The sequence below is a fragment of the Thamnophis elegans genome, chromosome 13, assembly GCF_009769535.1.
Source record: "Thamnophis elegans isolate rThaEle1 chromosome 13, rThaEle1.pri, whole genome shotgun sequence".
NCBI classification, from domain to species: domain Eukaryota; kingdom Metazoa; phylum Chordata; class Lepidosauria; order Squamata; family Colubridae; genus Thamnophis; species Thamnophis elegans.
Genome location: NC_045553.1, coordinates 3,369,665 through 3,392,032, shown reverse-complemented (window position 1 = coordinate 3,392,032; position 22,368 = coordinate 3,369,665). Strand labels below are relative to the sequence as shown.

Below are 22,368 nucleotides of genomic sequence, written 5' to 3'. Positions count from 1 at the left end.
CGTGACGTTATCACAGCGCGACGAAAAAAATTAAAAATTGAAATAAAAATAAAATTAAAGCAAGCCGATTCACATAAAGGTAAGGGTTAGGGTTAGGGTTAGGGTTAGGGTTAGGGTTAGGGTTAGGGTTAGGGTTAGGGTTAGGGTTAGGTTTAGAGCATTAGGGTTACGTTTAGCGTTAGGTTAAGGGTTAGCATTAGGTTTAGCGTTAGGTTAAGGGTTAGGTTTAGGGTTAGGTTAAGGGTTAGGTTTAGGTTTAGGTTTAGGGTTAGGGTTAGGGTTAGGTTTGGGGGGTTTAGGGTAAGGTTTTTGCTTTAATTTTACATTTATCGATCACAGCGCGATGTTTTCGTCGCGCTGTGGTGACGTCACGTACGTGCTTTCGTCGAGCACGCTTTTGTCTACCGCGGTTTTGTGGTGTAACCCTCCTCCGAGGGGCCGCCAGCCGACACTGTCTTGCCAACAGCATCTGAAGGAGGCCCAATCTGTGGGACCTTACCGGCCGCTGGGAGGTATGTGGCAGTAGGCGGTCTCGTAGGTAGGTACGCTGGCCCTAAGCCATGTAGGGCTTTAACACCTTGAATTGCGTCCGGAGACCAATTGGTAGCCAGTGCAGCTCAGGGAGGACAGATATAACATGGATGTACCTTGGTGCACCCAATATCGCTCACGCGGCCGCATTCTGGACTAGCTGCAGTCTCCAAACGCTTTTCAAGGGTAGCCCCATGTAGAGCGCATTGCAATAATCCAGCCTTGAGCTTTCCTCAGCCCCCAAGACTGGCCCATGCTCCTCCCCAACCTCCTCGCTGTCCGGCTCTGCTGCCAGCTCCGCAGTCTGTCGGCGTGCCATAAAGAAGAGAAGGGAAGCGGGAAAGTACCTTTTACATCTCTCTTGTGTCGAGAGCCAGCGGTTTCACACACCGAGTCACAGCATTTGCAGACCTCATTGGCCGTCCCATCCAGAACTTTCCAACTGCAAGGGAGGGAGGAGACCGTTTCAGATCCCAAAGATTTTGGTTGGGGGCGAATCACTCAAGCCACCCCTGTGACAAGGCCCTCGCTCGCTGCGCCCCCTCCTTAGCAATAGGAACGGAACTCCGACTTATAGACCGCTTCACAGGGCTTTCCAGCCCTCTCTAAGCAGTTTACAGAGTCAGCCTCTTGCCCCCCAACAATCTGAGTCATCCTTTTACCCACCTCAGAAGGAAGGAAGGCTGAGTCAACCTTAAGCCCCGTCAGGATTGAACTCCTGGCAGTCGGCAGAATTATTCTGCAATACTGCAGACTCTCCACTGTACCACCGCAGTCCGTCCATCCATCCTTCCTTCCTTCCTTCCTTCCTTCCTTCCTTCCCTCCCTTTCCTCCCTTTCCTCCCCTCCCCTCCCCTCCCCTCCCCTTCCTTCCGTCATTCCTTCCTGTCCTTTCCTTTCCTTTCCTTTCCTTTCCTTTCCTTTCCTTTCCTTTCCTTTCCTTCCTATCACCTTTACCTGTTTGTATCCCTGTTAAAGGAACAAGCCTTCCTGGTGGGATTGGTCACCACTGCTGGGTCCCAGACGAGGACGTGGCAATGCAGGTAAATCTGAAATCCAAACAAAAATAAAAGAATAAAAAAAATTAATAAAGGCAGGAAAAGACAAAACCATTAAAAGATACAAAATAAAGATAAAATAAAAAATAAAGATGAAATAAAAATTAGATAAATAGAAACAAAAGTATAAAAAAGTAAATAAAAACAAAATAAAAAATAAAAAACAGTAAAATAAAGATAAAATAAAAAATAAAGATAAAATAAAAAATAAAGACAGAATAAAAATTAGATAAATAAAAGAATAAAAAATAAAATAAATAAAAATAAGAAAAGGTAAAACAATAAAGAGAAAAATAAAGATAAAATAAGAATTAGATAAATAAAAACAAAATAAAAAAGTAAAAACAAGAAAAGGTAAAATTAAAAATAAAGATAAAATAAAAATGAGAAAAATAAAAATAAAAGGATAAAATAAAAAATAAAGATAAAATAAAAAATAAAGATAAAATAAAAAATAAAGATAAAATAAAAAATAAAGATAAAATAAAAAATAAAGATAAAATAAAAACTAAAGATAAAATAAAAAATAAAGATAAAATAAAAAATAAAGATAAAATAAAAAATAAAGATAAAATAAAAATAAAGATAAAATAAAAAATAAAGATAAAATAAAAAATAATGATAAAATGAAAATGAGATAAATAAAAATAAAAGGATAAAATAAAGATAGAAAGATAAAATAAAAATAAAGAGAAGATAACAATAATACAATCTCATTTCCATGTCTTTGGATTGAACTAGGTGCAGAAAACTCGGTGCGTCTCCTCCTCTTACATAACGGATGTGGTCGTGTCCTTTCGGGAATAGCTCCGGACACACCATGAGGAGCAAACCTCAATTTTGCCCAGCTCAAGTTCCTAGTCCTCATCACTGCTCAGAAAAAAAACATCTCAGGGCACGGGCAAATCTCAAGCTACTGCCAGAAGAGGAAGCCTGGGGCATGCCATCTTAATCGGTCCCTTACGTCGGTGTTCATTCCCGCAAATTCAAAGGCCTGCAGAGAAAGACGAAGCACGTCCGGAGCGGGTCGAGGGAGGAATCGCGAGTTCGCAAACTTGCTGTCCAGGAGGCACCTGTCACCAAAAAAATAAATCAAAGCAAGGGGAGAAAAGTCCATCAGTCATTCAATTTCCTTCGCGGAAATCCGTGAAGCGTCTCAGGTTGCTGTACGCCAGAAAAAAATCGGGGGGGGGGGGAACCTTAGCGTAACCAATCGTATTTTTTTGTCTCTGCAGGATGAGGGATCACTTGCGTACATCCTCAACCCTCAGCTATTTAGTACTTAAGTCCCACTTTACTCCATAGCAGGGGAGGGTTCCTGCCTGTTCTAACCTCTTCCGTAGAAGAGGTTCCACAAATCTACCGTGCCGTTTAGAACCGGTTCCGGCTCCCTCCCCACACCCGTCCGCACACCGCTTGCCTAGTGTGTTAAAACTTTAGCCCAGTGTGTTAAAAGAAGTTGTGGGAGCTTCATCCCTGGAGGCTTTCAAGAAGAGACCGGACTGCCATCCGTCAGAAATGGTGTAGGGTCTCCTGCTTGGGCAGGGAGGGGGGGCTGGGCTAGATGACCTCCAAGGTACCTTCCACTTCTGTTATTCTGTTATTATTCTGTTATTCAGAAGTTGTGGGAGTTTCATCACTGGAGGCTTTCAAGAAGAGACCGGGCTGCCACCTGTCATAAATGTTGTAGGGTCTCCTGCTTAGGTGGGGGGTTGGGCTAGATGACCTCCAAGGTCCCTTCCACCTCTGTTATACTGTTATTATTCTGTTATTCAGAAGTTGTGGGAGTTTCATCACTGGGGGCTTTCAAGAAGAGACCGGACTGCCACCCGTCAGAAATGGTGTAGGGTCTCCTGCTTAGGTGGAGGGTTGGGCTAGATGACCTCCAAGGTCCCTTCAACCTCTGTTATTCTGTTACTATTCTGTTATTCAGAAATTGTGGGAGTTTCATCACTGGAGGCTTTCAAGAAGAAACTGGACTGCCATCCGTCATAAATGGTGTAGGGTCTCCTGCTTGGGTGGGGGGGGGCTAGATGACCTCCAAGGTCCCTTTCCAACTCTGTTAATCGGTTAAAATTTGAGACAGCCTGAAATGCAAACTCAACCAAGGGCTCCCTCGACAAACCAGGATTAAGCAAACGAATCTGGAGCATTGGCATGCCTCGTTTTTTATTGCTGCCAGCCAAAGAAGAAGCTTTTGGAAGGAACTCACCCATGGTTTGCAACAACCGTGTAATTTCTGAAAGAGCTGCTCAGCTCGGCCGCATCAATGGCGATGCATTCGTCGACAAAGAGCCGCAGTGGTTGATGGAAGAATTGTTGGACTGCAAATTCGATATGGATTTGTGATCCCAAGAGAAAGACCGACAGATCGGAAGGGCCACTGAAGTCTTCTGTAGTGGGAGACAAGCCAAGAGAATTAGTAACGGTAAAGTTTCCCCTCGTTCCTGACTCTAGGGGGCGGTGCTCATCTCCATTTGAAAGCCGAAAAGCCAGCGCTGTCCGAAAACATCTCCGTGGTCGTGTGGCCGGTGTGACTCAACACCGAAGGCGCACGGAACGCTGTTCCCTTCCCACCAAAGATGGTTCCTATTTTTCTACTTGCATTTTTTACGTGCTTTCGAACGGCTAGGTTGGCAGAAGCTGGGACAAGTCACGAGAGCTCACTCCGTTACGTGGCTCTGGGGATTCGAACCGCCGAACTGATCGACAAGCTCAGCAACAGGTTTTCATTTACTGATTGAACCCATTTATGTAGCTGCCCAACTTATACATAGGTGACTCCGAGGGGTTACAAAATTTAGAAAGGCCACCATATGCAGAAAGTCCAAAGTTTATTTAATGACACGTACCGTTACTTTTTAAATCGTCTTAATTTTTTAAAAAAATAATTGTTAAGTTCCATCACTGGAAGTTTTTAATACGAGATTGGACAACCATTTTCCCCGAAATGGTCTTGGGTCTCCTGCTTGAGCAGGGGGTTGGACTAGAAGACCTCCAAGGTCCCTTCCAACTCTGTTATTCTGTTAGTAATGATTGTATCTTAATGATTGTTTTTAATTATCATTGTTGTAAAGTCGTTTTATTTGTGATAGGCTGCCCAGAGTCACTTCTGGGGTTCCATGAATAAGTAACTAAATACATTTCTGCTTACCATTCATAAATGTCCCTTGGAACATCAGTCCACTGGAAACAGAAAGAAGGCCAGATCCTGTGACTTGGGCAGGAGTCGGGCGTTGTGTCCTAGAAGACGGGGGGGGGGGGAGAGATTTGTCCATCAGAGCATGAACTGATCTGATGTGCCTGGACACATCAGCCTTTCAAAGTTGACCAGCTCAGCAAACAGGCAGCCCCAAAAATGCTGGAACTCGGGGTATTCTAGAGGGTATTCTAACACGCAGCTCTCTAACTCCCAGAATTTTAGTGTTAATTTTCAGTGAACCTTGCCAATTGTGGCTTATTGAAAAAAGAGATCAATTCCAACATTTTGCATTTTACCGTTTCTTTTTGTTAGAAATTCTGTTTCCGTATAGCAGCACAGAGCAAACAAAAAGCACAATCACCATGTGCTTTACTGCTCAACTGTTTTTAACTGTAACTGTAACAGGAAATTTTTCTTAGAACAAAAGGGTATGTATATCCCCCATAGATCCAAACTTGTAAACACTGACATATACTGACTGAAGACTACTGTCGTTGTTGCATAAAAATTACATATCAACAATAAATCCCAACACTTTTATTGATCCACAACTTCCTGAAATTAAGATTTGCAAAGGGGGAAAGATACGATTGGACAGCAGCAGCAACTTGGTTTTAAAAAAAGAACATAGGGAATAATTTCTTCCAGATCAGCTCTGCTGCCCAGTATCCCATCCATTACTCCTTGAGTACAATTCTTCAAACTCAGCACTTACTCATAGGTTGTACAATTAATCCTCTCAGTGAAGGGGCTGTCACGGCTGGATACTGGCCTGTACACCAGGTAGGTTGTGTGCTCGATCATAAGGCCGGATGTCTGCAAGAACCAGAATTTTACGTGAATGCCAGGATATTTGCTGAACCAGTGTTTCTAAACCTTGGTAACTTTCAGGTGGGTGGACTTCAATTCCCAGGATTCCCCAGCCAGCACAGTCTCAACTTCCCCCTTGCGCCAAAATAGTCTTTTCTCTTCAGCGGTGTTGGAAACTAACTGCAAACTCTTGATTTTGGTCCCCGTGATTGGCAATCCCCAGAGTCCCTTCCGAGATAATGTGGGACAAATGACATTTGATCTACCTCGGAAAACGTCAGGCTATAAAAGGAGGGAAACTCATCTTTAATCTGGGAGAGCTAAGGGCATCTTACATCTCTCCCTGGGAATCAAAAGAAAGTCAAGATATAAAAGAAAATCAACTAGGGCATACAAAACCTTTGCCAGACCAATCCTCGGATACAGCTCGTCTGCCTGGAATCCACACTGCATATCGGACATTAATACGATCGAGCGGGTTCCGAGGTATTTCATGAGAAGAGTCCTCCACTCCTCTGCTCTGGGAGTTGAAGTCCACAAGTCTTAAAGTTGCCAGAATTGGAGACCTGGCTGAGGAACTCTGGGAGTTGAAGTCCACATGTCTTAAAGTTGCCAAGGTTGGAGACCCCTGATTTAGAACAGTGTTGCTCAAAGTGTGAAGGTTAGCTTTGTCTCCCAGGTGGACTTCATCTCCCAGAATTCCTCAGCCCGCACTCCAACCTTGGCAACCTTAAGCTTTGCTGGCTGAGGAACTCTGGGAGTTGAAGTCCACAAGTCTTAAAGTTCCAAAATTGGAGACCTGTCTGAGGAATTCTGGGAGTTGAAGTCCACATGTCTTAAAGTTGCCAAGGTTGGAGACCCCTGATTTAGAACGGTGTTTCTCAAAGTGTGAAGGTTAGCTTTGTCTCCTGGGTGGAGTTCATCTCCCAGAATTCCCCAGCCAGCTATGAATTCTGGGAAATGAAGTCCACCTGTCTTTAAGTGCCCGAGCTTGGAAACTCTGAGAGCAATTCACCAGCAAGGATTGCAAACATAAATCCACCTCGAGGCCCTAGGATGGGGTAAAGGATATTCGTGCCATGCTTGGGCACAAGTGGGGAAAGGCCCTACGACTGAGATGCCCAAGTTCACCTACAGCCTTTCCTTTTAGGGACCAACTTTCCCCAAATTCCCACTCTGGACATCAAGGGATAATCTTAACATCCCTTACCAGTCGGGCGAAGCGACATTCCTTGAACGAATACTGGAAATGGAAGAAACCCAAGGCGTCGTTCACGTGTGAAGAAGGGCAGATGCCCAGGTATAGAAACTCTGGGTCTAGCTTGAGGCCGCTGCCCCACAAGTCCATTTTGACAGCCAGGTGGACACCAGTTCTGTTGCAATTGTAGGTCACAGAGTTTGCAGGGGCTACAAGGAAGAGAATGATCAAGGTTGATGGAGACACAACTTAGCGATCGTGAGCCTGGATGGAGAACGTCGGGAAATCCCAGAACGCAATCCATCCTAGGAAGCCAAAAAGATATCCTACGCAGAAGGCAACATTATGTTGTGTTATGGTTGTGGTTACTCGGGGATCTACCCAGACTTGTACATGGGAGGAGGTTTTGAAGTATTTCTACCAGGACTTCCAAATCCTGTTAACAACTTTTGGTTCCCTAGGCTAGAGGTCACCAACCTTTCGGACCTCAGGAACCACTAAATTCATAATTTCAAATCCCGCGGACCACTAGTGGGATCTGCCGAATGACCGGCGGGGTGGGCGTGCCTAGGTGGTCATGTGACTGGGTGGGCGTGGCCAACTCAATGTCAGTCACCAGCCTCTACTCACCACTCCTCGCCTGCCCGCCCGGGCTCCTTAGGGCCCCAACAGGGAGCAAGTTGCTGGAGTGAAGCAGCCACCATGAGAAAGAGTTGGCAAAACAGCTCAGTTCAAATTAGATCTGACCGAGAAGGAGGCTCAGCAGAAGCTCCTCACTGAGGACTAGGAGCATGGTTTTTCCAAGCAGAGGGAAGACCTGTGGGAGTGCAAAGCCAGGTGCCGGCGCCTGGAGGCTCAGTGGGCTGAGATGGTCAGCCAGTTCCAGGCCAGGATGCAGTCCCACTGGAACGAGGCCCTCCAGCTCTTCTCCACCAGCGGTGCTTCCCTCCAGCCTTCGCCCAAAGCCCCCCACCAGGAGGCCGAAGCAGACCCCAAGTCAGAATTCCTTCCCCCTCCGACCCCCACAAAAACACCCCAAATGGGGAGACTCTCTGGAGCAACACAAGCGTTCATTGCACGTATCCATCCCAGGGGGCGCAGTTTGAGGACTCCTGATTTAGTGCAATATAAAAAATGCAATTAATTTTTTCTGAGGACCACCAAAATTTTCTCGCAGACCACCAGTTTGGTGACCTCTGCCCTAGGCCATCTGTCTGGTAAACTCACAGGTTTCGTCAAGTTTATGTAGTGTATATTGGAGGTGGTGACCCTTTGAAAGCTGCTTGCAACGAAATTTCATTTACTGTAAGTCAATTAGTGTACCTTTAAAGTGACAATAAAAGGATTCTAAGTATAAGGAGGAGTGGTAAGGGGAGAGAGGAGAAGGAGAAAGGAAGGGGAAGTAGAGTAGAAAATGATGGAGGGAAGACAGGATGTAGAAGAGTCGGAAGTAGAGGAGAGAAGAAGATAGGAAGAGAGGGATAGGAGAGAGGGTGAAGGGGGAAGATGAGGTGTATAAGGAGGAGTGGTAAGGGGGGAGAGAAGAAGGAGAAAGGAACGGGAAATAGAATAGAAAATGATGGAGGGAAGACAGGATGTAGAAGAGTCGGAAGTAGAGGAGAGAAGAAGATAGGAAGAGAGGGATAGGAGAGAGGGTGAAGGGGGAAGATGAGGTGTATAAGAAGGAGTGGTAAGGGGAGAGAGGAGAAGGAGAAAGGAAGGGGAAATAGAATAGAAAATGATGGAGGGAAGACAGGATGTAGAAGAGTCGGAAGTAGAGGAGAGAAGAAGATAGGAAAAGAGGGATAGGAGAGAGGGTGAAGGGGGAAGATGAGGTGTATAAGGAGGAGTGGTAAGGTGAGAGAGTAGAAGGAGAAAGGAAGGGGAAGTAGAGTAGTATGGAAGCGGAAATACACCAATGAGAGGAAGAGTGGGAAGCAGAAGGGAGAAGAAAGGTGGGAAGAGAGGGATAGGAGAGAGGGTAAGGGGGGAAGATGAGGAGGATGAGGATAAGGAGGAGTGGAATGTAGAGAGAGGAGAAGGAGAAAGGAAGGGGAAGTAGAGTAGGAAAGGAAGATGGAGGGAAGACAGGAAGTAAGAGAGAGGTAGAAGAAAGAGGTGTATGGAGAGTAGAAGAGCTAATAATGGGTGTTAATCTTTTTGGGGCATTGAGGACAAGAGGAACTGATGTAATCATTATTTAATACTATATGATACTGGCTATGTATAGTATACATGTGATTGTATGTTATGAAAATGGAAATAAAAATGTTTTTTTAAAAAAGGATTCTAAGTCCCGCTTGAAAGAGATTTTACATTTTGGTCTGAAAGCAAAGTGTGTTTGTGTGTGTGTGGGGGGGTGTCCCTTCCTTCCTGCAATTCACAAAATAATACAGTTCCGTTTAATCCAAAAGATGGCGATGCTTCAGGATTGGGGTTGTACAATCCACAAAATCACCTGGAAAGTTAGTTTGCAATTAACTTTCTGCACTTCCAGCGCATGTGTGGGTTGGTTTATGGTTTCCATTGGCAGGTTAAAGTCCCTAGCGAATCTTGTCTAAACTTGGAAGATAAGCAGGAGGAGGTTTGGTTAAAATTTGGGTGGGAGGCTAAATCCAGAACTCTAGGTTTTTAAGGGAGGGGGACTTAAAAACATTTTTTTTTGTCCATGTAGTCATTAGATTTCAAACTGGACTCAAGGAAAACTTTCTCTCACTTGTATTATGAAGCTAATCCCTGGAGTTAATTCAATAAACCATGGTTGAACTACAAATTAATAGCATTTGGAAAGTACGGCTTAGTTTAAATTGTAAAGTCAACCACTGGTTTAACGAAACTAGTTTAATGAAAAGAAGGACTAGGGGAGACATGATAGCAATCTTCCAATATCTCAGGGGCTGCCCCAAAGAAGAGGGAGTCAAGCTATTCCCCAAAGCACCTGAAGGCAGGACAAGAAGCAATGGGTGGAAACTAATCAAGGAGAGAAGCAACTTAGAACTGAGGAGGAATTTCCAGACAGTGAGAACAATTAATCAGTGGAACAATTTGCCTCCAGAAGTTGTAAATGCTCCAACATTGAAGTTTTAAAAAAGGTGTTGGATAACCATTTGTCTGCAGTGGCGTAGGGTTTCCTGCCTAAACAGGGGGTTGGACTAGAAGACCTCCAAGGTCCCTTCCAACTCTGTTATTCTACTACTCCTGATAATTTGCCACACATGCTTATAATTAAAACCAACCAAATTAACTAAAACCAGTTCATTCCATCAATCCAGGTTTTTTTAAAAACTTTTCAAGGCATACTAAACCATAGACTAACCATGCCAGTTAGGTGAGGTCACACAATACACCCAGAGCAAAATGTATGGCTCATCATGGATAGTTCCAAGAATTGTCCATGATGAGCGTTCCTCCTTAACCCTCCATCAGAAGAACGAGGCAGTGAAAATGTCGTTCTATCCCACCACATCTTTCTCCAATTCAGAAAGAAGCCTTGTTCTCCCATGGGAGAGAACCTCCAACCAACCACTTCCTCCTAACTCAACTTTGACCTAGAGAAAACCATGGTTACCCCATTGGGCTCTCGTGGCTTCCAGCAGCATCCAGACCAAGAGTGTTGAGATGGTCCTCTGAGGTCCCATCTTGCTGGCTCTCCACTTACAACACAGAAGAAGGAATCCAGGTGTTGTCTCTCTTCAGCATCTCTTTATGTCCTCTCCGGAGACAAGCCCCACCCAGAGACTCACAGCTGCTGGAGATCCAACCTGGTCTTCTCATTTTCTAGAAGAAGGGACCAAGCTGAAAGTCCAAACTTCTCTCCTTTGGGCTGGAGAGGGGGGCGGGCAGCAAAGAGGCTGATCAGAAAAAGGGGGAGAGGTACTCGAAACTGGGGAAAAAATAAACCTTAATTTGGTTTTTTTGACAATTAGAATGATGTTGGTGTAATAGCAATGGCTTGAAGCATTTACAAAGGTAAATCAGGAGCTGGGGAATTCTGGGAGTTGAAGTCCACAAGGCTTAAAGTTACCAAGTTGGGAGACACACACACACACACCCGGCTCAGTTAGTGTGATATGCGAACCCCAGTCAACGTTGGTTTGACAAGCCAGGGTTTTAATTAACCATTGTCAGAAGGATGTGTGTGCTGGATCCACGATCCGTAGATGTTAGAATTGGCTCAGTGGCTAAGACGCTGAGCTTGTCGGTCAGAAAGTTCGGCAGTTTGGCGGTTCGAATCCCGAGCGCTGCGTAACGGAGTGAGCTCCCGTGACTTGAGCCGAGGTGGCGCAGTGGTTAGGGTGCAGTACTGCAGGCCACTTCAGCTGACTGTTATCTGCAGTTCAGCGGTTCTAATCTCACTGGCTCAAGGTTGACTCAGCCTTCCATCCTTCCGAGGTGGGTGAAATGAGGACCCAGACTGTGGGGGCGATATGCTGACTCTGTAAACCGCTTAGAGAGGGCTGAAAGCCCTATAAAGCGGGATATAAGTCTAACTGCTATTGCTATTGCGACTTGTCCCAGCTTCTGCCAATCTAGCCATTCGAAAGCACGTAAAAAATGCAAGTAGAAAAATAGGGACCGTCTTTGGTGGGAAGGGAACAGCGTTCCGTGCACCTTCGGCGTTGAGTCATGCCGGCCACAGGACCACGGAGAGGTCTTCATCTACATTTTTCTAGTCTTTCTATTCTATTTTATTCTATTCTATTTCTACATTGTATTATATTCTCACAAAAAGGTTTATGGGTTGAGTCAACGGACGCTTTAAGTGTCGTGAGTCCATGTTATCAAAAGATTTCTTTGGGGTCATTTCTGAAGAACGCCTAGCCTGAGATATCTTCAGCCAAGGCATTAAGCTGGGTTGATCTCATAGCTATCAACGGAAGGTCTGTAACAGCTGGGATAGTTTTAATCGTGGTTTGCCCAGCAAGCCAGATTGGCTCGGATAACGTGCCAGCTAGCCGGCTTGCTCTACAAGGTGGAGGAAGTGGTTCCACAGGAAGACCAGAAGTTGACTTTATTGAGATAAACTATTTCTTTATTTTATTTATTTCGTCAAGTGTGTGTTAGATAGCATATATAAGTATAAACATGATTTTGGATACATGAAATGGGTACGAATTTAGAATAACAAGAGTTGGAAGGGACCTTGGAGGTCTTCTAGTCCAGCCCCCTGCTTAGGCAGGAAACCCTACACCACTGCAGACAAATGGTTATCCAACACCTTCTTAAAAACTTCCAGTGTTGGAGCATTCAGAATTTGTGGGGGCAAATTGTTCCACTGGTTAATTGTTCTCTCTCTCAGGAAATTTCTCCTTCGTTCTGAATTGCTTTTCTCCTTGATTCCACCCATTGCTTCTTGTTCTACCCTCAGGTGCTTTGGAGAATAGCTTGACTCCCTCTTCTTTGGGTCAACCCCTGAGATATTGGAAGATGGTATCATGTCTCCCCTAGTCCTTCTTTTCATTAAACTAGACATACCCAGTTCCTGCAACCGTTCTTTATATGTTTTAGCCTCCAGACCCCTAATCTTCTTTGTTGCTCTTCTCTGCACTCTTTCTAGAGTCTCCACATCTTTTCTACATCAATACAGTACAATACAATAGCAGAGTTGGAAGGGACCTTGGAGGTCTTCTAGTTCAACCCCCTGCCTAGGCAGGAAACGCTATACCATTTCAGACAGATGGCTATCCAGCATCTTCTTAAAGACTTCCAGTGTTGGGGCATTCACAACTTCTGGAGGCAACTTCTGTTCCACTGATTAATTGTTCTCACTGTCAGGAAATTTCTCCTCAGTTCTAAGTTGCTTCTCTCCTTGATTAGTTTCCACCCATTGCTTCTTGTCCTGCCCTCAGGTGCCTTGGAAAATAGTTTGACTCCCTCTTCTTTGTGGCAACCCCTGAGATATTGGAAGACTGCTATCATGTCTCCCCTAGTCCTTCTTTTCATTAAACTAGGTATATCTGCAATTATTCTTCATATGTTTTATCCTCCAGTCCCCTGATCATCTTGGTTGCTCTTCTCTGCACTCTTTCCAGAGTCTCCACATCTTTTCTACATCGTGGCGACCAGAACTGGATTCAGTATTCCAAGTGTGGCCTTACCAAGTGATATCAACACTTCACATGAACTTGATTCTATCCCTCTGTTTATGCAGCCTAGAACTGTGTTGGCTTTTTTGGCAGCTGCTGCACACGGCTGGCTCCTATTTAAATGGTTGTCCACTAGGAATCCAACATCCCTCTCGCAGTTACTACTACTGAGCAAGTACTACTATACTGTACCTGTGCATTTCGTTTTTTTGTTGCCTAAATGTAGAACCTTACTCTACTACAACGTGGCGACCAAAACTGGATGCAGGATTTCAAGTGTGGCCTTACCAAGGCTTGGGGACATATAGGGGGACAATAGGACAGAGATGGTAGGCATGTTGGTGCGCTTATGTATGCCCCTTACCGATCTCTTAAGAATGGGGTGAAGCCGACAGTAGACAGTTTAAGGTTAAAGTTTGGGGGGTTCGGGGAAGGAAGCCACAGTCAGGTGGTGCATTCCAGGCATTGACCATTCTGTTGATGTATGCAAACCGAACCTCCGTGCCTCGCTGTGGCTTGTGGTAAATCACGGGAGTTCATAGACCCCCTGACAACTGTGGATTTCAAATGATGATAGGTAGGTAAACATACCTTTGATCTTGTTTTGTTTAGAGCAGATGCTGTACGATCTGGAGATGGAGGAAGTCTCCTTCGTGGTACAATCACCCCGTGGCTTTGAGGCAGAGGGGATAGATAACTCAGGACACTCCGGGTGAAAGTTCTTCGCGCTGTTCATCACAGGCGGCTAACGGTGACTTTGGGCAAATCACCAGGAGACTGTGAATTCTAGTCCTGCCCTTAGGCCTGAAAGTGGGCTGGGTGACCTTTTCCAGCCAATCACTCTTTGGCCAGTCCACCTCAAAGGCTTGTTGTTGTGGAGAACACAGGAGGAGGAGGGGAACTGGGTAATGTTTAGTTTAATGAAAAGGAGGACCAGGGGAGACATGATAGCAGTCTTCCAATATCTCAGGGGTTGCCACAAAGAAGAGGGAGTCAAGCTATTCTCCAAAGCTCCTTCAGGCAGGACAAGAAGCAATGGGTGGAAATCAAGGAGAGAAGCAACTTAGAACCAAGGAGAAATTTCCTGATAATTAGAACCATTAATCAGTGGAACAACTTGCATTCAGAAGTTGTGAATGCCCCAACACTAGAAGTTTTAAGAAGAGGTTGGATAACCATTTGTCTGAAACTGTATAAGGTTTCCTGCCTAGGCAGGGGGTTGGACTAGAAGACCTCCAAGGTCCCTTCCAACTATTCTATAGAATAATGTTGAAGAATATGATTTGCATTCAATTCCCTCCTACAGCAATAAAGTTAACCCCTTCCTTGGACAGAGCAACGAGGGTCAGATTCCATTTTCAGCATTCCAAGATCCTCCCGTCTCGTTTTGAGTGATGGGGCAACACAAGAGACTTTTATGACATACTCAGGTGATGCTGAGGACCACAACACAAAAGCCATGTGACAGTGAGAACAATTAATCAGTGGAACAACTTGCCCTCCAGAAGTTGTGAATGTCCCCAACACTGGAAGCCTTTAAGAAGATGTTGGACAGCCATTTGTCTGAAACGGTATAGGGTTTCCCTTTGTCCGAAATGGTGCAGGGTTTCTTGTCTAGGGAGGGGGTGGACTAGAAGACCTCCAAGGTCCCTTCCAACTCTGCTATTGTATTCTATTCCTCAGAGAGAGGAAAAATACTCTGAGATCCTTGATCTCAGCCGTGCCCGAATCTTCCAGATGAAGGTAATTCTTTCAGCCTTTTGGCCAAATTTTCCCTCTGGTCAACAAGAGGTGGCTTTCCAAGCATCATTCTGAGCTTCATCCCTGGAGGCTTTCAAGAAGAGACTGGACTGCCATCTGTCAGAAATGGGGTAGGGTCTCCTGCTTGGGTGTGGTAGTTGGACTAGATGACCTCCAAGGTCCCTTCCAACTCTGTTAATACGTAATCAAAGCATCCTCAGAGATGCCCAATGCTTGGGTGGAGGGGTTGGACTAGATGACCTCCAAGGTTCCTTCCAACTCTGTTAATACGTAATCAAAGCATCCTCAGAGATGCCCAATGCTCGGGTGGGGGGGTTGGACTAGATGACCTCCAAGGTCCCTTCCAACTCTGTTAATACGTAATCAAAGCATCCTCAGAGATGCCCAATGCTCGGGTGGGGGGTTGGACTAGATGACCTCCAAGGTCCCTTCCAACTCTGTTAATACATAATCAAAGCATCCTCAGAGATGCCCAATGCTCGGGTGGGGGGTTGGACTAGATGACCTACAAGGTCCCTTCCAACTCTGTTAATCTGTAATCAAACCAGCGAAGTTATTAACTCTGGGTAGGTAGAACAATAAGCCGGTATTTGGAGGGAGGAAATCGGAACGGGTTTGTGTTGCACACAGATGTATAAGAGATGGTTCAAGGTTTAATTGGGTGATCATACATAAAACAGAAAGATAGATGATTGTGTACACACACACACACACACACAGAGAGAGAGAGAGAGAGAGAGAGAGAGAGAGAGAGAGAGAGAGAGAGAGAGAGAGAGATCCAATCATTCTGTGGCCACCAAAAATATATTTTGATAGCATTTGCAACTCCCCTGTTTATCATCACAACCTGTTCCCACAAGGATGGGGTTTGAGACCCCAGAAATGCTCAGCATGAAGATTTCTGTTTTTTCCTTTTGTTTTAGAATAGTTTGCATTGATTGGATTTTGGTCAGTGACTGTGAATGTCATTTTTTCAGCTGAGAACGTTTGAAAGAATACATAAAGAAACTCACATTACAGGAGGAGGAAGGGAAATAAGATACACATTGGATTAAAGGGGATTGTATTAATATTATTAATGGTGGATAGTTAATTAAGATGTAAGGGGATTATACCAACCTTATTAATTGTGGATAATTAACTAAGTGAAATGTTATTTGTGTAAAAATCAATTTTGATGATGTATGTTGTTTACAGCAAAACAAGACCAACAGATGAAATGTGAAATGGCAATTCGGATTTAACTTTGAAGATGATTTAAATTAAGAGACGAAGATGAAACGTTAAAGAGTGGGATGGGGAATTCGAGAAACATATTTTAGCGGTGGAGTTGAGGTTATTGTAAGGGATTAGAAATGAAGGGCGATAAGTGACATTGTTTATGCACTAAGAAGAAGAGAATAAGTTCAGGATAAAAAAAATATGGAGAGAGAATAATACGGCTGAAATTGGAAACAGAAAAATGATGTAAAATGGATTATGTATATGAGAGGATATATATGTACAAATGTGCAATTAAAAAAAAACCTTTAAAAAAAGAAAAAAAGAAACTCACTTATGACTAACTACTGAGCGAAAATAAAAACATGCTTTTATAAGCCACCTTCGCTGGAGGAAACCACGCACACTGAGAGTAGTCGGTGCAAGACGCACCCAGTTTCCATCACAGTGTAATTCAGAAATCCGTACGGCGACTCCAAATCAACTATCTGTAGGCACCAAAGGCGATTAAAAGAGAGGGTTATGGGGGGGGGGGGAAACAGATTTCCTCCCTTTTATTGAGTAGCAGACCGGCTGCGCATGCTCCACTGCCTCAGTTTCCCTGGAATTATAAGAAAGTGACTTATGTTGGTGTTCATTGACTGGAATGGACTGTCCAGAATGCTGTGAATTCGTGCAAATCCCATTCTTTCCCTTGCCTTTTGACGCCCTGTTTCTGTGCAATTTTGAAACAGAAATTCGGGGTGCCCAGGGAAGAATACGCTCATCTCCCAATTCATGCACGCGACAACATGCCCAGCGAGAGCACATAGTTAAGGCAAGCAGACAAAATACCACTGTGGTTCAAACGGAGGGGATTTATGTATGCACGGGTTACAGAAATACACATTCACAACTCACCATAACTCACTTTAAATACAAGTTTCACGCGGGCGCTATAAAACTGAGGAAGCGCTCGGTTTCTCTCTGTCTGGAAAGCCTCCCGGAAACTAGTTATTTGGTGCTCTGAAATGTCAGCGGAGAATTGCCGTACTCAAGAGGCAACGGCGTTAGGCTTTTGGGGCAGATCTGTTCAACGTACAGGGAACTCTGACCGTACTGCTCCAAAGTTCTCGCTCTTTACCATAGTTCGGTCAAAGGACCTGTTCGATTCGCCTCTGGGAAACGGGCATCCCGCAATGCTACTCACAAAGAGAAAGAAACGATGTACCGGCACATATCCTCTTCCCTAATCTGCCAAACTCACTTCTCCTGAACACCTTGACGACTGCGGTCCGTGAGAGTTTGACTACGAGAGGGGAATGAGAGTTTGACTACGAGAGGGGAATGAGCCAAATGGAGAGGGATGGGAGTTTCTTGTTTACTGGTGTTTACTGTCCGCATTGGGACATTAAAACAGCCGAGACCTGGAATGCAAGTTGGTGAAGAGGACATGACAGCCAGTGGTGTCCGTTTTACTTTCTTCTTCCTGAAGGTCCAGCCAAAAATTGAGTCATAGGTACAGCACCTTCTCTTCCCTACCTTGCTTACAAGCATTGGTCACCCATTCCCCACCCTTTTTAAAAAAAATTCACCCTCGGGAACACTTTATCCTCGAGTTTGTTCCCATGTTCATCGTTGGCCACAAAGTGAGTTTGGCGTGTGCCTGACCAACCGGTAGAAGGAGAAAAGGGAACGAACCAAAAGAGGGGAGAGAAGAGGTGCTCACCCCCCCCCCTTACCACTTCAAAAACACCCTCACCCAGCTCCACAGCTTCGTAATCCACAGGTTGACCCCGAGGTCCGACAGGTATTGTATCTCGGGGGTCAGCATTTTGCGGCAAAGTTTCCGGTGTTTTTTGTGAATCTTTTTTTTCAAATTGTAGCCCAGGATGGATTTCTCGCCCAGGGGCTGCCAGGGCTGCATGGCCGATTCCTGGATGGCGTTGGCGTCCACGGGGCGGCCGCCGTCAATGCAGATGCTCTTCATCTTCTCGTTCTCTTCGTTCAGCCGGGTGACGTCCCTCGCCATCCGCGCCGTGCCGTAGGCTTCCACTTTGCGCCAGAAGGTGGTGTTGAAGTGCTGGTAGAGCTTGGCGTCCAGGAGGTTCCACGCTGTGGCTTTTTGGTAGAGGTCGTCGGTCAGCCTCGAGACGGTGGAGCCTTTGCGGGCGTTGAGCTTGAAGTAGAGAATGTCTTCCAGCTCCCAACACAGCAGATCCTTCAGGAGCACCAGAGATTCGTCGAAGTACTCCAGGAGCATCACCAGATGAAAACGCCCGTCGATCTCGTGAATGTACTGTTCGACCAGCGGGCTGTTGGGGTCCAGGTTGTTGTCATAGCCCAAGTCGAAGAAAAGGAGATTCTGGAGGTAGTGCGCGTTGTACCCTTTTGGGTCGTAGTAATGCCAAGGGTCCCTCAGGAATTCAGCCAGCTTGTCATCGCCCAACACCTTCCAGGTCAACGGGATGATCCCCCCAAAGTAATGGAAAGAAGACTCAAAGAGGTAGGCCGGATCCCGCAGCACCGTCACGAAGACGGCGTCCGCCGGCAGCAACTTGCGCACCTCCTCGTACTGGAAGCGCATGTGGTTGCAGATGATGTTGAAGCACACGCCGGGCTGGTAGTTTTTCACCTGGTTGCGGTCGAAGAAAGATGGGTAGTAGAAATCGCTCCGTCCGTTGGGGAAGGCGAACTTGAGGCGGTGCTTCTCCCCGAAACGGAAGAGGATATTGAGGAGGGTGCTGCTGGCTGTTTTGTGAGTCTTCATGAACATGATGTTGAGCCTGGGGAGGCATTTTTCTCCTGGGGAATCTTGGGTGCTGTTCCCTGAAGCCGAGAGCCGGGCCCGGGTGCGGTAGGACGAGCACGAATAAGGAATGGGAATCCTGGGTAGAGGGGGAAAAAAAACAAATGAGGAAAAATAAATGAGGTTGTCTTTTCCCTGGATTCAGGAGACGTCATCACATACTTCTCTGTAGCCGCTCCGACCCTATGGAACGATCTACCCCCAGAGATCCGGATCCTTCCCACTCTCACGGCCTTCCGAAAGGCTACCAAAACCTGGCTATTCCAGCAGGCCTGGGGCTGTTGACCTCATGAATGAGGTCCAGCCCCGCCTAGATTGAGTGCATGAAGTGATCTTTTAATCTGTTTTTTTCTCTCTATTTTAAAAAAAATGTATTTCTGTAAGCCGCCCGGAGTCCTTCGGGGTTGGGCGGCCTATAAATTTATTAAATACTTAAATACCTTTCAAGTGGTGGGATTCAATTTTTCCCCCCTACCGTTTCTGTGGGAGAGGCTTGGTGGAAGTGGCAGGGGAAGGATACTGTAAAATCCCCATTCCCTCCCCACTCCAGGTGAAGGTTACTACAAGATCCCCATTTCCTCTTGATCCGCTGGGACTCGGCAGGCAGAGAATAGATGGGGGCGGGGCCAGCCAGAGGTGGTATTTGCCAGTTCTCTGAACTACTCAAAGTTTCTGGTACTGGTTCTCCAGAACTGGTCAGAACCTGCTGAATACCATCTCTAAACCTTTCTCATCTCTGCTTGGCAAAGGTTCTACGCCTTCCCTTGGCCGCCGCTCCCCGTCACTAAGGTTGAAAGCCGCCATTAAGTCACAGGGACCTGGCCATTTTGGTTGGCCTTAGGAACAAGATGGTGTTTTGCAAAGAAAATGTATGTTTAATTATCCATGTCATAACTGCAGCTAGAATTGTATTTGCACAAAATTGGAAAAATGGAAAAAAAAACTCCCTCAGAGAGAGAGGTAATGAAAAGAAATAATTAAAAGATAAAGAAAAATCTGAATATGGGATTTATTGTATAATTGGCTAGAGGAAAAAGGGGGGGAGTAGGAAAGCAAAAAAGAAGAAAGACCAAGAAATGAAAAAAATAACAACAAAACCAGAAAAATGAATAAAAGGTAAAATTAAGAAATAGACTGTAGCAAATAAATAATAGGAAATGGATATAAAATGAGTGAAATGTACATAAGGATTGTTATACATAGAATGGAGAAAAAAGACGCATGAAATAATATAAATGTATATATACATATAGTTATAGTTATATAAGATTTACATGTACAGATGAAAGAATCATGTAAGATATGTAAAAAATGTGTCATGTGTTACAGAGATGTTATGTTTGCATAAACAAAAAAAAGTAAAAAGAGAAAGAGAGAAATATTAGACTGCGCAGAAATGAACAGATTAACGTTGGCCATTGAAGAGAAAGAAGAATCAGAGTATTTGTAAGATAGGGGGATGGTTTTATCGCTGGTTAGAAAACGAATATGGGCAAAAAGGAAACAGAAAACGGAATAATTTGGGAGGAGCTGAATTGAAATGTAAAGGTAAAAGTGAGATTAAAAATAGATTAAAATGACGCAACTTTTAAATATGATGAGATAAAGATTGTACCCAGATGACACACCGTAAGATTAATTACATAGGAGTGCTTATGGAAAAATAAGAATAAAAAAAACTTTAAAAACAAAAAGAAGATGGTGCAGTTTTTTCCCCCGCAAGCAAAATATTGATTTTGGTAAGATCTCTGGTAAGATCAAAAGAGAAGATGTCCTCTTTCCCCTCTCCAAGAGGCACAGTATTCCACTTTTGTCACTTACAGGTAGTCCTTGACTTAACAACCACAACGAAGCCCAGAATTCATGCCGCTCAGGGGGACAATTTGATCCGCGGGTTTGCTTCACGTTACGACTTTTCTCGCCGTAGTTATTAAGAGAATCGCTGCCGTTAGCCACTAACGGGCGCTAAGTGAATCTAGCTTGGCTTGTTTGCAAAAAAAAAAGGGGGGGGAATTGCATGTTCCTGGGACATTACGACCGTCGTAAGTACGAACCGGTAGCCAAGCGTCTTAATTTTGAACATCATGCCACAGTCGTCAAGTGTGGGGAAAAAAGGTCCCGAGTTACTTTTTTCAGCGTCGTTGCAACTATGAGGGGGGTCACTGAATGAACTGGACACTGTTAGTATCTCGGGTGTCTCCCCTTGCTTGTTGTTCCATGAACATAATAAATGGCTCCGAATGCTTCCTGTGGAAGATCCTAAAACAGGGATCGGCAACCTTAAAGACTCAAAAGAGCCATTTGGACCCTTTTTCCCACACAAAAGAAAACACCGGGAGCCACAGAAACCTTCCTGTGTGTCTGACTATTTCCTGAGCGGCCACAGAACTAGCCTATGTAGTTGAATTAAATGTTCTGTTTTCTTTTGAAACTTTTCTTTTCTTGGATTTATCCGTGGTTGGCCTAATGGGGGTCGAAAAGCTCAATAAATCGCATGCAGGCGGGTGTCGCCCACATTTTGAGCGACAGGGAGCTGCAGCAGAGGGATGAAAGAGCCACATGCGGCTCCAGAGCTGTGAGTTGCTGCCCCCTGTCCTTAAAAGGAAAATGCAAGGCTTCTCCCCCTCGTCCCGCATACGCCAGATTTACTCACTCTGTCATGCTGACTTGCAAGGGTGGGACCGCGTAGGAGTACAGAAGCAGCATGAAGCTGGTGAGAAGCGTCCCCAGGACGAGGCCTTTACCCATGGACTTCCAGTTCTTCCTTTGGGGCAACATTATGATCGCCTGAAAGAAGAAGCGGGAGAAAACGCCGGTCGGTTCCTTCGCTCGACAAATCCCTAACGCAAAAGAAAACCTGAAAGACAGCCGGGGAAAAGGGGCCCTTGGAGGTCTTCTAGCCCAGGCCCCCATGCAAAATACAAGCCATGATGCATTCTGGATTCATAGCAGCTTAGCAACTGGCTGACAGCTGCTCGGTCAGGAGTTCCAGTGGCTAAACCGATCGGGCAGACGTTTTCCTTACACATCGTACAGATAATCGGAGAGTTACAGAAAGGATGACACAGGTGTTCGGCAGGTAAGCAAGCAAGCACGGGAAAGTTTGCCTCATCAGAACAAACATAAAATCACAAACGGAGAAAGTCTAATCGGGTGGATTCTTTTCCTGGATCACTGCAGTGGATCATTGCCAGGACTATCCTCTCTGAGCCCTGTAAAAACCAGAAGCATTCAGAATGGCGGAGGGCGAAGGATAATTGAAAGGTGCCAAGGTGAAGCTACCTGTCTGTCATCCGACCTCCTGGAGAGAGAGGGGGGGGGGAAGGAGAGGGAGAGGGAGAGGGAGAGAGAGAGAGAGAGAGAGAGAGAGAGAGAGAGAGAGAGAGAGAGAGAGAGAGAGAGAGAGAGAGAGAGAGAGAGAAAAGGTACCTGGCACCTGCCTCCAACCAACCCAGGAATCCAGAGGAACCAAGCAGGGAATAGCTGCTGATTTGCAAGATCCAGAGAGTGCAGGAGAGTAACTGCATTGCAGCAAGAGGTTGTCCTCTGTGGCAGGTCAAGGAAATTTGCCTCCAGGCCCTGCCAGAATACAGGTCTGGCGAGGGTCACGGCAGGCCTGCAGAGGTGCAGAGGGAACCCATCCCATCAACCGGGAGGCGCTGGTGGAGAACAGAGGCTGGGGAAGGCGAAAGGAAGGAGGTTTTCCACATATG

General features: G+C 45.4%; 2 protein-coding genes across 2 annotated transcripts in view; both read right to left on the bottom strand.

Annotated features, from left to right (window-relative positions):
• The window catches only part of LOC116516707, a 33,678-nt gene extending 23,206 nt beyond the window's left edge, over positions 1-10,472 (bottom strand). The window contains exons 1-8 of the mRNA XM_032229356.1: positions 10,368-10,472; positions 6,812-7,008; positions 5,507-5,607; positions 4,744-4,832; positions 3,802-3,982; positions 2,554-2,662; positions 1,489-1,580; positions 879-973 (exon numbers count right to left, since the gene is read on the bottom strand). Coding sequence (XP_032085247.1) covers positions 879-973; positions 1,489-1,580; positions 2,554-2,662; positions 3,802-3,982; positions 4,744-4,832; positions 5,507-5,607; positions 6,812-7,008; positions 10,368-10,437 — 934 coding nt within the window. The 5' untranslated portion in view covers positions 10,438-10,472. The remainder of the gene's footprint in view (positions 1-878; positions 974-1,488; positions 1,581-2,553; positions 2,663-3,801; positions 3,983-4,743; positions 4,833-5,506; positions 5,608-6,811; positions 7,009-10,367) is intronic.
• Positions 10,473-17,584: 7,112 nt separating this feature from the next.
• On the bottom strand, positions 17,585-21,433 carry GAL3ST1 (galactose-3-O-sulfotransferase 1). The gene is made up of 2 exons (XM_032228814.1): positions 21,309-21,433; positions 17,585-18,734 (listed from the first exon to the last, which is right to left on the bottom strand). Exons 1-2 carry the CDS (start codon positions 21,431-21,433, stop codon positions 17,585-17,587), a joined length of 1,275 nt encoding a protein of 424 aa, XP_032084705.1.
• Between the last annotated feature and the right edge of the window lie 935 nt (positions 21,434-22,368).

Excerpts from the sequence above, each read along its gene's own strand:
- GAL3ST1 (XM_032228814.1), bottom strand. The coding sequence starts at position 21,433 with ATGTTGCCCCAAAGGAAGAACTGGAAGTCCATGGGTAAAGGCCTCGTC. Across the intron at positions 18,735-21,308 it reads TTGCAAGTCAGCATGACAGA|GATTCCCATTCCTTATTCGT; the intron begins GTGAGTAAATCT and ends CCCTCTACCCAG.